Raw genomic sequence first — 15396 nt, forward strand, 5'->3', positions numbered from 1 at the left:
GCACACAAAATTTAGTCGCACGGGCAGAAAAAATTATCGCAAAATGCACCCATTTGGTCGCACTCTGGAGCCCTGTGCTGGACAGTATTTATTCATCCTCAGTTGTTCAAATCGCGGTAATCAAATACGGTTATAGTGATAATTAAAATACGAAATGGTAATACTAACCGTGGGGTATTTTATCACGATTTATCGTCAAACTGGTAATCGTTACATCCCTAAGTGAAAGTAGGTCCAAAGTCTTTCAACATACCCATTAACTTTTAAAAATGACAGTGATCTTCAAAAATATGCACAAACACACCCTCATGCTTCTGTGGTGAAAACTAAGGGACGACGAACCTCGGAATACCATAAAAGTGTATATATACACATCAAGCAGTCATTTGTCCTCTACATCCCCAAAGGGTAACTACAGTCACAGAACGAGGAGCATAAATCCACAAAAATGTCATCCGTGTCTACATGGAAAGGAGTATTCGTATAAACCACTACATAAAAGCCGCACATTTGTCTTCAGCTTTGATTTGATGTCTAATACAAGAGTCGTTCTGAGAACACTGACCAAAAAGCTATTATCTGCGTTCTCCAAGCTGATCTTGTCTGAATTTCCAACACCTGTGAAATTATGCCCCTGTAATTCAATACTGATGGCTTCGAAGCGATACCTGGGGACCGACATCTGAACTATCTTTCATTAAGGCTTATTAATGGCAACTGTTGATGATCAACTGAGATTAGATCTTGGCAGAGGCCCATGTCTTTCAAATACAAGGTCCTCTATTGCCTTTAAGTCTGGCACATGAGTTGCCACTTTCTATTCAAGTGTCTGCTCCTTCACCGCTGGAGGGTTTCAGGAGGTGTTAAAGGGACTTGAAGTGTAAACTTTTGGAGAGCTGTTTTAGTGTTAGCACAAAGATGCCCTTCACAAGAGTGCTAACATGCTTTGACACCACAGTGGCCATGAGGAACTACATCTGAAGGTGGATCTCGAGAGGGCGGATAGGGCAGGAGCAGCTCACAGGTGACTATGACGTAAAAATTAAATGCAACGATTACAGAATTTAATGCATTGCTACGATAGATTGTTATGACTGTGTTATAATAGATTGTTATGCAGGGATGATGCATTTTTGTAGGTCAACCCGGAAATTAGAATCACCCTGGTTCCTTCAACAAAAAGCCAATATGATTTGTTCTATTGGCTTTTGGATTATAGAAGAAAAAAAGCTTTGTGACCAACAAAAGTTTATGATATTTACACATTTTGTTCACCAAGATAATCTACACAAATGAACAAACATCTGAATTTTGAACTCTAAATGCAACTGGCAGAAGCAAACATTAAAATTAGGCTATAAAGAACTACATCACAGTCGCATGATTTAAACGTTACCACCACTAAACTCTTTAAATCTTTAGTTAAAATCTACAAGTTTTAAATTTAGAGTTAGAATAGTTTGCAAGAGCACAAGTATAAATACAAAAAGGCTGTAAAAGCAGACCATTTAGTAGATGAGTTCATCTATTTGTCATGGTGCCGTTTAATGTCCCTAACAGCCTTTGTAGTCCCATTTAGCTACATGTTAGCAACCAACTTTTTCAAAGCATGTAAAGGTTTAAAGAAATCATGAGTGGGGTATTACTGTTGTATTTCATGTTGTAAAATAAAACATGAAACACAGACCATATTTCAGCCATTTAACCAAAAACCCATTAAAGGGGTCATTAGGGTTGGGTATCGTTTTTTTTTTTTCGATACCGGTGCCAAATCGATACTTATTAAAAATTGGTCATTAGCACTATAAACACATGATGTCTGTTTCATTAGTACTGGATGGCAGAGGGCGCCCTCGCACAGAAAATCCACATATCCAGTCACAGAAGTAGAGAACTCATGACCCTCCAGGAAATCCCTTATATGGACAAAGGCATCGCTATTATATCTGTAACTGAGTAAACAGAACATATAAACGTTTTGAATGATAAAACAAAGACAATAAACGCTCGACTGCGACAATATAGTTTATCTGTGTTATTTAAGCCATCTCTGGTATTTTCATAATAAGTAAGTATATTTATAATAGGGTGACCATACTTTAGTTTTCCAAAAAAAAATGGTAGGGGGCGGGGTTCGTGGGCGGGGCTTCACCTAACAGTATATGTCATAGAGTATAGGCATAGAGGAGCAACAATAATGTACATTATGTGGAAAATAATGTGTTTTTTTAACCTTAAACCACATAAACACATTGCATTACACCATGTTCTTTTTAGCAACGTCATATGACCCCTTTAACTTTGGGAGGATGGAATGGTAAAATAAAAACTTCAGCTTAGTGGTTAAATATCTGGACAGGTAAACCAAAGCTACGTTGCTGGCACATGACATGAGGCAAAAAAAATCACATCAATTTGTTCCCTCGCTTTAGGTAAATTGTGACCATGTTGTACAATTTAGTTCCCTAGTTTTAGTCAAACCAAGCCACAATTTTAACTCAATAAAAGAGAGTAACAAATTCGTAATTGTTAGCCATATCTCATGTTCAGGACTCCGTAATCTTGGTTTGCTTGGCCAGATATTCACCCACTAACCTGAACTTTTGGTTTAAAGAACACCACTTTGTGCTTATATTGACATAACACATTGAGTATTATTATAGTGATTCTAAGAATTCTTCATTTGTGGCCACAATTTTCTTTTGTCATTTTTTTCCCCCCCAGCATGTCATGTGCGGGACTCCATAGGGAAAACAACTAGGGCTGAACGATTAATTGCATTTGCGATAATATCGCGATGTGAAAATTTTCGATTTTTCCATCGCAGAGGCTGCGATTACACGGTCACGTGACAGGCGAGAGTAAAGAGGTGTGTTCGACTTGAAGATCAGATCGGTGTATGACATCAAAGTACGGCGAGAGAAAGCATAAGGAGACGTCCTCGCTCTCTTATAGCTCTCTCAGTACTTTGATGACACACCCCATCGGTCTAAGCAGCGCTGCTTCAAGTCATCAGCAGAAAAAGAAAAGAAATAAAACAGTAAACAGCCAAAGGACGTAACTTAGAATGGGAGATGGATCGGTTTGTGAAAGCGAAGAGAAAAGCCATAGATGAAGTCGCACAGACCCAGGCAGGTGCTGGTCATTCAAAAGCTAAATGCAGAAAATATGACGAGGCATATCTTGCTCTCGGCTTCACTCACCGTGTCTATACATATTCATGTTTACATCAGGCTTATTTGTCAGTGCTTTATGTTGTCCTAATTATTACATGCTCACAAGGTTAGAAGTTCAACAAATCAGTCAATTTACTGTGATTGTAGTTGTTAAAAATGTCATTCATATCAATTCATGCATCACCTAATTTCATCGTAACATATAGGCCTGGCCTACAGAAAAGAACATTTATGTTTAATCTATCTAATAGTGTGTTGGTCATACTATACAATGATTTATAGCTTGTCTTTGTTGAATAATACAGAACACAAAGAGCTTTAAAAAAAATAATTGCATATTAAATCGCAATCGCAATATTGGTAAAAAAAAATCGCAATTAGATTATTTTCCAAAATCGTTCAGCCCTAAAAACAACCACTGAGACAATACTAAAAATTCAAGAACTCAATCATTTCCTGTGTTACAGGAAATAAAGCCCATCAATGGCAGGCATGCACCTGACTTCAGTTTATTCGTTGAAGCACGACCAGCTGTTCAGAAGGAGGAGCCCTGCCCACACGGGAGGATCACTCTGAACACCTCAGACACAAGCCCTGACAGCATTCACAGCCATGAATGTAACTCTGATGCTGGCACCTTTGAATGGAAAGATGAGAAGTGGAGAGGAAATGATCTAAAAGCTTGCGCTTTTTCTCTATGTGTCATTTCATGTATCAGATATCAAAGAGGAACCAACGACTTACCAATAGATGTGTCTGACCCTCCATAGCATGCAACTACAGCTGAAGTAATCAGAATGAAAAACGCTTGGTTGAGCAAACCTGATGAATGCAGTAAATATATGGCATTTACAACACAAAAAATTCAGTCCAATATCACAATCCCCTTCAGGAGGCGGTTTGTAGGATACACAAATAGTTTACTGTTCTATGAAAAACCAAAAGCAACACCCATCTAAAAATGAAAGCCTCTGAGCTCAGTATTCAACCAAAACCTTGAGAATCCAGAGAATCCTGTATCCATCCTTTGTATTCATTCGATATTTCCCCCTAAAATGTTCCAGGCTATGAATGATATATGTAAAACATTCGTAATACCAGACAGCTCTCGGAACAATGATAACATTTGCCTGGAAACCACTCGGAAATCTGCAGAACATGCAGACTCGGTCTCATCTGCTACCCTAAAAATAAACACCAAAACAAACCAACTTTGAATAGCACAAAATCAATCGTTTCTGATTTCAATTCTATTTGCATGCAATTTTAATGCAAAGTCTAAACATTTTGGAGACTTATTTTTAGACTAAGCCACATTTGGAAGCCCCTGCCATGTTTCTATTTCACCAATTTACAACATCTCAAACAAGGGGTCAAAAGGTTTTTGCTTGTCCATGCACAACGGTCTATAAATGGCGATGTGTCGCTTGCACACTATTAAGTATGCACATTCCGTAGTTCTATGTGATTGGTCCCATTTTCGTCTCACTCTAAGGCATCCATACTCGCTCTCACTCCCTCCCTGCCTTCTTTACACACACACACACTTCCACACACACAGAATTCCTCATCAATAAGCGTGCGCTTCCACGAAATGCCCCTACACAGTGCAGGCATGCTAACCAATCTCCTAGAAGGGCTAGGCGTGACTGCGACTAATGATGGACTAGATCAGCTGATGTTAGTATAAGAGAAAAAAGAAGGGGGGTGTGTATAATGTCCTCGGAAAAATCCCTCTCACTTCCTCAAATATATTTTTGTTACAGCTCCACACAGCTGAGGAAAATGCAGCCTCACAAATATGAGGCTGATGGCATTTCAGCACCACAAAACAGTGGACAGGACCCTCGGACAGCAGTCATGCTTATACAGGGGGGTGTATGTGTGTAGTGGGGGGAGGGGGATTCCCACCATGTTTTATACCATTCCCCCTTCGCGACAAGCATCTCGGAGGCTCGTGCTAGCGGAAAAACGGCGAGACGAATGTCATGAATATGTGACACACTGCAAAATCACTGACATTTGCATTCAGTCAGTGTGTGCATTTCATCACTCGTAATGGTAAGTCCGATTCATTTCCACAAACTGGTTCCTTTAAGCAGTTTGTTACAAAGAAAATTATTCAATGATTTGTTTACGTCATCACGTGATCCCTAACATCCAGCTGTGGTATATTACATGCTCTAAAACCTTCCAGTAAAACCATCTATACGCATATAATGCTGTTTATTAAGCTGCATTCTGTTAATAAGGGTCATTATAGTAATTTCATGTCTCCAACCTTAGTTTGTTCTAGCTATAATTCAAATCATAAACAGTCACTTACATTTACAAAATCAATGAAAAAGTTGTTGCATGTTTTTTTATAAATGCGGTTTTAAATTTATATTTAAAAAAACCTCTGGTGCAGTTACATTTTCTTGCCGAATTTTCGTCGGCGAAATACTAATTTTAAAAGGAATCCATGCAATTGGGAAAAAGGGTGCAAACTAATTTTACTGTAATGTTTCTAATGTGACCGCACATTCATGCATGTTGATAAAACTGTCACATAATTAAGTTTGAAATGTATTTACGGAACTCATTTTCGAAAAACGGTTCTCGAATCAGTGAGTTAATGAGTCAGATTCGCTCAGGCTGAATCAGTCCGACAGGAAAACAGATCGATCAATCCGACTCATAAACGAACGAGTTCCATCCTTCAATCGTGGACAGATTCATTATAAAGATCTGACTCAAAAGAACGATACGTTCACGAATCGGACATCGCTATTCATCACTCATTACCCTTGTTCCCGAAGGGAAGCTACGGCGGCGATATTTAACAAGAAGGCGGCTGCTTCATTCCCGTTTTTAGCCAAAACTGGGGTGGCGATCAATGAATGCATGCAAGAGAACACCACTTAATCGCGTGCATAGTGAAAGCCATTATCGGTAACACTTAAAGTCGTGTTTAAAGTTCATTCCTGAGTGGACGATATATATTGCACGAGACGCTGCATATATATATATATATATATATATATGCAGATCACCGTGCATGTGTACAAATGCAGCCTCAAAGCAAACCCGAAGCTGAGATGCTGCTGTGCAGAAATCCATGAGGAAAAAAAAACACTGCGTGACCAACTCCAAATACCAACTCGTATCTACATAACAGCACAATTCAGCAACCACACATGTTAATAAGACCATAAACAGACATACAGCAGCGATTGGAGGGTTCATTCACAGATATAAAGAGGGTTTTCCAACGATCTGCTCTATGTTATTTGGATGTCTTGCGTACAAGCTATGAATAATTCATCACACAAACTGTTGTCTTGACACTGAGCTGTGCTGCATGACAGACCAAAGCCAGATCTCATAGAGCCGGATACATTATCGCATAGACGTATAAAATCAATACGAGAATATATAGATAAATAAACGCACAGTTTTTGCAAATGAGTCGAGGAACGCGAGCGATAGCTGGGCAGAACTCGCTCAGATAGGAATCACCACCGGCACGACAAACAACAGCGGGCAAGACCAGCGCGAGCGACGAGGCGTAAAAGGAGCTAGTGTCATTTTGTATTTACCTGTCAATATTCCAACTCGGATTTGGTGGTCGTGGTTGGTTAAAATCATCCCGTCCGACGCCATGTTTAGCAGCGCTCTCGCCCGCACTGACAAGCCTGAGCAGAGCCGAGAGACGACCGTGTCGAACTCGGGGGGAGGAGTCAGGCAAGAGCAGCCGAACTTTGACCACAACACTGGAAATTTGGCTAGGGTTGGGGATCATGTTAAGAGTGCAAGAATATACAGTTTATTCGCAAAAAAAAATTTTTAAACGTAAGAGAAATGACAGGCATTACAAAGTTTATGAAGGGTTTATAAACTACAACAAGTGATCTCTTCCTATGATTGTGACTGTAATCAGTGGTCAAAAATGTATAATATTATAATACATTTTATAATATTATAATAAGGTTTCACAGTTAACATTAGTTAACTAAATTAGTTAACGAACTAACAATTAACTACTTCTATAGCATTCATTAATCTTAGTTGATATACATTTTTCAAAAGTCATATCTGTTAACATTAATAAATGCAACATGAACAATGAATGCATCATTTTTTTTAAATAATTTTAACGGTAAATGCTATTCAAATCAGATTTAGTTCATGTTAACTAATGCATTAACTATGTTAACACATGAGAGAAGTCTTAACATTTAAATTCCAATTAGTAAATATTTATAATGTTTATTTTGTAAAGTAGTTTTAATATAATTACTAGTTTGAATGCTTATTATTGTTGTCCTTATCCTTTATGCATTTAACAATACTATTTGACAAAAAAGTAATAGCCTTACATGTTTTAAAACTGTGTTTCGTATGTTCATATTAATATTTTACAAAAATGATTTGTATAATGAGAATGATTTGTTAATGTGAATGCTTTGGGTGCTTTTTGTATGGGTTCACAGTAAAAAGCACTATTACCTGTCTTCTACTTGTCATTTCATACATTTAGTTTGTTTGAGCTTGAAGGGGCGATTTAAGGAGTACCCCAACAATATGTCAGGTGCAAAGATTTACAACAAAGGAATCCATTTTTCTGTGGCCTTTAGCATTTGAAAGTTTCGGTAATAGCTCACATATGTCACCATGTGTCTCCTGTTTAGCCCACCTACTAATTTAGGAATATGAATATATCACAGACATATTCAGTGCTATTGCAAATGGTCAAAGAAAAAGTCAAGGTAAAAAGTAGATTTTAGTCATATGTATTAACATTATATCACTTAATAAAATTCATTATTATGTTGTCACAGTATTTTTTATGGTGAATTTCTTGCAACCAGCTGCCAGTTTTTTTACTGTAAATTTAACAGGATATTTTTTAGTGTAAAGTTTTCCCCCAAATTCACAAAAAACAACTCCCCCTCGTCATGCCCATGGAGTGTTTTGGTGTTTGTTTTCCTCCCCCACGTGTTCCATGTTCCCTCCTGTGACCTAGTTTTTCCCTCATGTTGATTATGTTTATTGAGGTCAGGTGTGTCTTGTTAATTCCCTCATTTAGTTCTAGTATATAGCCCTGTGTTTAGTCCTGCGTCCTGTTTTAATCGTCAATCCCTGTTGTACTACCTGTGTGTTCCTGCCTGCCCTGTACTCCTCATTCATGGATCATTAAAGACAGTGTTTGTGAATTCTCCTACGTCTCCTCGTTCCTAGCTCCTCGCATTAGTGCAACTGTGACAGAAGACAGGACCGAACAGTAAGCGGCGCCCCTTCTTCTCGTTTTTTGTTTCCTGTTTTGAAAGTGTTTTGTTTTCTGTTTTCCCCCCCGCGATCATGGAAACTGCCGTGAGATTCGCCGCCCTAGCTCGCAGAGATCTTCCCTTCGTGGAGTACGCCCGGGAATTCTGCGGACTCGCCACGACGACGGCACTAGACAATGCCACGTTTAACTCTCTGTTCTGGATCGGGGAAAATTACTACCGCCCCGTTGACCTCCCAGACACCACAGGGTTAAGCTGGAGGGAAGGGATCCTCTGGTGTCTGGAGAGCGTCCGGCCCCGATCCAGAACCAGCCCTTCCTCCCCCACGTGTTCCATGTTCCCTCCTGTGACCTAGTTTTTCCCTCATGTTGATTATGTTTATTGAGGTCAGGTGTGTCTTGTTAATTCCCTCATTTAGTTCTAGTATATAGCCCTGTGTTTAGTCCTGCGTCCTGTTTTAATCGTCAATCCCTGTTGTACTACCTGTGTGTTCCTGCCTGCCCTGTACTCCTCATTCATGGATCATTAAAGACAGTGTTTGTGAATTCTCCTACGTCTCCTCGTTCCTAGCTCCTCGCATTAGTGCAACTGTGACAGAAGACAGGACCGAACAGTAAGCGGCGCCCCTTCTTCTCGTTTTTTGTTTCCTGTTTTGAAAGTGTTTTGTTTTCTGTTTTCCCCCCCGCGATCATGGAAACTGCCGTGAGATTCGCCGCCCTAGCTCGCAGAGATCTTCCCTTCGTGGAGTACGCCCGGGAATTCTGCGGACTCGCCACGACGACGGCACTAGACAATGCCACGTTTAACTCTCTGTTCTGGATCGGGGAAAATTACTACCGCCCCGTTGACCTCCCAGACACCACAGGGTTAAGCTGGAGGGAAGGGATCCTCTGGTGTCTGGAGAGCGTCCGGCCCCGATCCAGAACCAGCCCGCCAGCCGCTCTGATGTCCAGCCCGCGGGCCGTCCCACAGTCAAGCCTGCAGGCCAATTCACTCCCAAGCCCTCGGCTGACAGCAGCAGTCTCCTTCACCTCTGCTTATAAAAGGAGAATGCAGAGGAAGCGACTGTAGGCTCCAGCCCCTGAGTCCGCTCCAGTGTCGGCTCCAGCCCCTGAGTCCGCTCCTGAAAGGGCTCCTGTTCCCACGTCCAGCCCACGGAGGGCTCCTGTTCCCATGTCAAGCCCAGGGAGGGCCACAGTTCACGAGTCAAGCCCAGGGGGGGCCGCTGCTCCTACGTCAGGCCCACGGAGGGCCTTAGGGGCCGATAATTTTCCCAAGGATTTTTTTTGGGGGGGAGTTATAGGGATCCGGCCGTAGAGGCCGGGCCGAGTGCCAAGGCCAGGCCCCCTGAGTTCCCTGCTCCGCCATGGGCCCCTGAACTCTCTGCTCCGCCATGGCTCCCTTGTCTGCCTGCTCCGCCATGGCCCCCTGAGCTCCCTGATCCGCCATGTGTCCCGGAACGGGTACCACCCTGGAGGTCGTCCGTCCTATGTAAGCCTGTCCCTAGAGGCCTCCAGAGTGATCACTGTAAGTGCAGAAAAAGAAGAGATGAGTCAAAATGAATTTTTATGGTAATATATTTCACAAATGCTGTCGATTGTGCTTAACTTGTACTAAGTCTGGAATATTCCTTTAAGGGTTGATGTTTAGTGATGATATTATTGGAGTGTCAGTGCGGGACGGATCCAGGGGAGTTGGTACCTGTACCAGAAATTAATTACACACTTTATTGCATCATAGAATCACAAGCTTAAATCTGGCACTGAGGTGCAGAGCTCCAGTAGAAGCACTTCAGCTTTATTAACATGTGCACAAGAGCATTATGGGAAATACCAGTGAAGGCTGTGGGGAAGCTTGGGTCTTGTCCATTAATAGACATGAATGTTTGCTATGGTGTTATTAGAAGTAACCATTTTCTGCTGTTGCAAGGATCATCGAGAGATTTTCAGGCAAGCACAGCTAAATCTAGATCAGCGCTCACCATGTAACCCCATACAGGACGTCAGACTTTACTGGAGATGAGTGAAAAGTCAGCATGTCAGCACAGGCCTCCTAGGAGGACAACGGCTCTCTGCAGGTCATTATTTAAGCATTCCTAATTGGCAACAAGCTCAAGCCAACAAAATGAGCGGCTGTTTTCTGCTGGAGAGCACAAAATAAAACCCAGCATAGAAATCGCAATCTGTCCTTACATCTCTAAAATATATAAATTAAATGCAAACACTATTGGCTGTAGGGGCTGCCACGCTCCCAAATGAATTGTGCATTCTGTGGTGAAAATGACGGAAATTACATTTGAACATTTTTGGAATTAAAAATTGTTCTTTTGTCTTTCTAGTTGCTAATTCTCAGCAAGCAGTTTTTTTCATATGCTAAAAAACACACAATTAACTAATATTTTCACACTTTTTGCAAAATTTCACAAATTACAGCTTGACTGGAAATTATACTTAGTAAAAAAATAAATAAATAAAAATCTGTGCACAAGTGATATTTACCTTGTTTTCTTTATACAGAACATGTCCCATATTTCATCTCAAGCTTTTCAATAGAAATTTATTAGGTACAGAACTGTTTGGTGTGGAGCAGGGTAATTATAACTAGAACTAGGTTATTGTAACTAGAACCAAAACTGAAACTAAAATTTAAACCATGAAAAAATAATAATACTTAGGGAAAAAACTTTTCATTTCAGCTAGTTGCCAAGGCAACATTTCTTGTTTCAATTTAGTTTAACTTGATGTACTAAAATAACTAAAAATAAAAATGCATGAAAACTATATAGACACACACATTGAGTTTCCATGTTTTATGCGAACATTCTATAGGTGAAATGTTTTTTATATTGTATAAACTATTTTCTATCCCCTTACTCTAACTCTACACCTAAACTTGCCCCTCACACAAAACATTCTGCTGTTTTAGATTTTCAAAAAACTTCATTCTGAATGATTTATAAGCTTGTTTCCTCATGGGGACCAAAAAAAGTTCCCCACAAGGTCAGAATGTACTGGTATTATTATTATACTTGGTGGGACATTTGGTCCCCGTAACGTAAGGAATACTAGGACCACACACACGCACATGACAAAAAAAAAGCAATAAACCTTTAACTAAAATTAAAATGAAAACAGTGGAGGAAATTGTGGTATAAATAATTTTCACACAATAAATATTAGAATGGTTTGTGTTTATTTCACATCTTTTTTTTTTTGTTAGCGTTTTTGCATTTATAGGACAGTGTAGAGATGATAGGAAGCAAAGTGGGAGAGAGAGGGGAGCAAGATTGGGAAAGGTCCTCAAGCTGGGATTCGAATTCGGGACACCCGTAGCGTGCTGCCCACAAGGCTAAACTGCCACCAACATTTCACATCATATTTTAAGCTTGTGATAATTTTCTGTATAATTTTCATTGTTAAAGATAGGAAGTCTGGGACAAGTACAATATAAAACAATAAATCTATATATAAAAGGCATTTAAAGTTAGCAAAAGTAATTTTGTTAGGGTAAAGAAGTTAGGGTAAAAAAAAGTTTCCAAGGAAGTTATAATGTGACCTTTATTTTAAAAAAAAAATGAATCTCTTACTTTATAATAAATTTTATTAAAAATCAAGTAGAAGCCAGAGAAGTACAGAATATTTATCATTTGACAGATTTGACTCTATAGCTCTTACTCCATAACTCTCTGACAGTATCTTTCAGTGTCTATGCATGACCCTCCTCCGCTTTACTGAATGTGTGTGTATTGCAGGAACACAGGAAGGCCTCTCACTAGAACTGACATGAACATTTCCTGCTGTTGGCACTCTGTGAGGAAAGCCTTAGCACTCTTAGATGAGACGGCTCTCCAATTCACACATACTGTATGCAGACAGAATTTTAACCAACCTGAATTCCAAGTAGGCACTAGCCTGTGAACCCTCTTCTTAAGACCGCTCCGCTCGTCCGTACTCTCACCTCCCCCATCCTCTCAATCTCACTGTCTTCCTCACCAATGTCTTTTCAGCATCCCCCTCTCTCTCTCTTGCATGAATTTCCTTGCTGGTCCAGGCTGGTTAGTGCTGGTTTAGCTGGTGCAGCACCATAGCCATACTGTTCAACAGCTAAACCAGTAGATGAAGGACAAGCAGTGACATTTGGCTGGTTACGCTAATTAAGAACCCTGGTGGAGACATCTGCATCCAAAACATAAAATATGCTTAGTCAGGGTAGTTGGGTGAATCTCATGAACAGGTGTCCAGGTTACATTATACCCTAAAGCAAAAAAATATTATTTAATTAACTTATTTGTTATATTTTCAAATTATATGTTATCATTTAAATCTTATGTAAATTCTATTTAAATTAGTTTTATTTATTTAGTTAGTTTTACATTACACCTCAGTTCTCATTACTGTAAAGCAAAATTGTCTAATTTTCTTTACTGTAACATATTACAGTATATATGTAATAAATAATTTAAATATATGTAAAACAATTTCATAAAAACAAGGCTGCATTTTTTTTCCCAAAAATGCAGTACAAACAGTAATATTGTGAAATGTTATTACAATTTAAAATAACTTTTTTTAATTTTAATATATTTAAAAATTTTATTTATTCCTGTGATGGCAAAGCTGAATTTTCAGCAGCCATTACTCCAGTCCTCAGTCACATGATCCTTCATGCACTTTTGACCGGTACTGCATATAAATCTTTTGTGAGTTGTATATTATATGATACATTTGATAGATTTAAAGGGGTCATATGATGTTACTAAAAAGAACATTATTTTGTGTATTTGGTAAATAACTTTGTAAGTAGTAAAACAACAAAAACGCAAAAATGCGTTTTAAGTTTAGAAACATTTTGAGTCTCCCCCTCCCTTGCATCACAGTGCTTTGGTCCAAATGCCTGCTTTCCTCTTTTACATCACCTACACACACACAAGTCCGGTGAGTGAGAAAAAGTCAATAGTTGTTCAAAAATTGCTCTTGAGAAATTTTATGTTTATTGTCCCCCCCTACTGTAAGACGAAATTTACACTCCTGAATACAATAAGTATATCTTGATCATGATAGCATTTGTTGTACTGCCTTAAAATTTTATTAAAATTAAAAAAAAAATTACAATAATATAATAACAGTCATCACTAATGTAATATATAATGAAAGAGACCATACTAGATCTATTAGTAATAAGGTAAAATGTGTTAAAAATATTGTCACAATTAAAAAAAGGGGGGATGGGGGGTTGGGGGAGGTCATAAAAACAAGGGTCATAATAGTAGATTCAATTATTTTATCTTTTGGTTTTGGGTTTTTGACCTGGACATTTATTTATGGTTTTCATTCTAAAATGCAACAGTAATATCATCATCACTTTAATATACAGTCAAACTCAAACACAGCCTCCACATAACCAGAGATGATGGACTGGATAGGGGATTGTGAAGGCTGGTTTAAGTGGGTTGTTGGAGAGCACGTATATTACCCCAGTCCCAATTTCGAGCAGCACCGCTCATATATTCCGGGAGGTAAATGAAAAAGGCTGTGTGGTTACAGAGATTGAAATACATTCATTAACTTTTCCCTTGTTGCTAATATAAGCCTTTTAACGCCACGCATCCCTGAAATTTACATTTAAATTAAATTGACTGGGGACCAGATGAGGAGGCACCCCAGACACGGCCCCTGTGGTGACTGTTATTTACCGATCTCCTCTCCTCGTTGGTCAGTCTCCACTGCATGTCCCCCTCCCCAACCCATCCTTCACTTTTTTCCCTATCCCATCTCTCCGTGATGGGAAGGATGCTGGCTTATGCCTTTAAGACAGGCTTTCAAAAATTCCTTTCAAGGGCTTGAGAAGGCTGGAGCTGAGATATGTGTTCGCTGACAGCTCGTGAAAGAAAACTACATGTTTTGAAATGGAACGGATGACACTGTGACACAGAAATGCACATGTAGGGGTGAGCGGCTCGTTGGTGGGTTGTCGGGGGCAGGAGGAATCAACCCGAAAGGTCACATCTTCATTACTGTCACTCGCTCGCACACACACACACCTACACAAGCTCTCCGGTCCACTTCGGCTAATTCCACAGGACAGAACTGAAGGTTAACTTCAATGAGAATCGATAACCCATTTATGCTAATGTCAGCGTAATGTGCGTTTCCAGCGGGTACGACCTAACCGAGTTTGCGCTCGAGTATCGGCCTGCCTCACCAAACAGCTCTAAGCAAGCATAATGCTCTCCAGATTCAGTTTTCATCTTAGCGTGTTGTACGGTTTATTTGTAACTGGATTTTAGACGCATTACAGCCAGCGAGACAAACATCCATTGCTGGACATTGCGCTGACCGCAAAAAAGAGAGCTCTAGGTTAATTAGAATTCATTTTGCCATTGATTTGTCTGAGCAGCGGAAGGTAAAGGGGGGAAGGGTTTTAAATGGAACCGGTGGCTGTCATCACACATCGTCACACTAACAATACACAATGTTCATATTGTAAACGCTCTAACACAATGATAGTAATTTGAATCAAGCGACAAAGATAATGCACGGTAACTCAATAACTACATCACCAGATCCCAGTGAAAATGCTCAGAAAAATGTCTTGCAATGCAATTCAATAGCAAAATTCCTTTTGAATTGAAGTGAATCTGTGACCCTGGACCACAAAAACGATTCTAACAAACCATACATCAATGGAAAACTTATTTATTCAGCTTTCAGATGATGCATAAATCTCAATTTCAAAAAAGTGGTTTTGTGGTCCAGGGTCACATTTATGTTTCTTGAGTATTAAAATTTGGTAGAAAACCAGGGCGTAATCACACTGAGTGGAAAATATCAAATGGTATTTTCTGATTCATAAATTTACCTGGTTTTAGCCCTACTCCAAATCTGGTTTTGCTTCAGTTTCTGCTTTTTTTTTTTTTTTTAGAGTATTTTTGGGCTGCCAAAGTTGATGTG

General features: G+C 39.5%; 1 protein-coding gene across 1 annotated transcript in view; it reads right to left on the minus strand.

Moving 5' to 3' along the window:
* The window catches only part of LOC107733155 (gephyrin-like), a 100491-nt gene extending 93589 nt beyond the window's left edge, over positions 1 to 6902 (minus strand). The window contains exon 1 of the mRNA XM_016544684.1: positions 6758 to 6902. Within this exon, the coding sequence (XP_016400170.1) occupies positions 6758 to 6821 (64 nt within the window). The 5' untranslated portion in view covers positions 6822 to 6902. The remainder of the gene's footprint in view (positions 1 to 6757) is intronic.
* Positions 6903 to 15396: the final 8494 nt, after the last annotated feature.

The sequence above is a fragment of the Sinocyclocheilus rhinocerous genome, unplaced genomic scaffold (assembly GCF_001515625.1).
Source record: "Sinocyclocheilus rhinocerous isolate Xijiao unplaced genomic scaffold, SAMN03320098_v1.1 scaffold8, whole genome shotgun sequence".
NCBI classification, from domain to species: Eukaryota; Metazoa; Chordata; class Actinopteri; order Cypriniformes; family Cyprinidae; genus Sinocyclocheilus; species Sinocyclocheilus rhinocerous.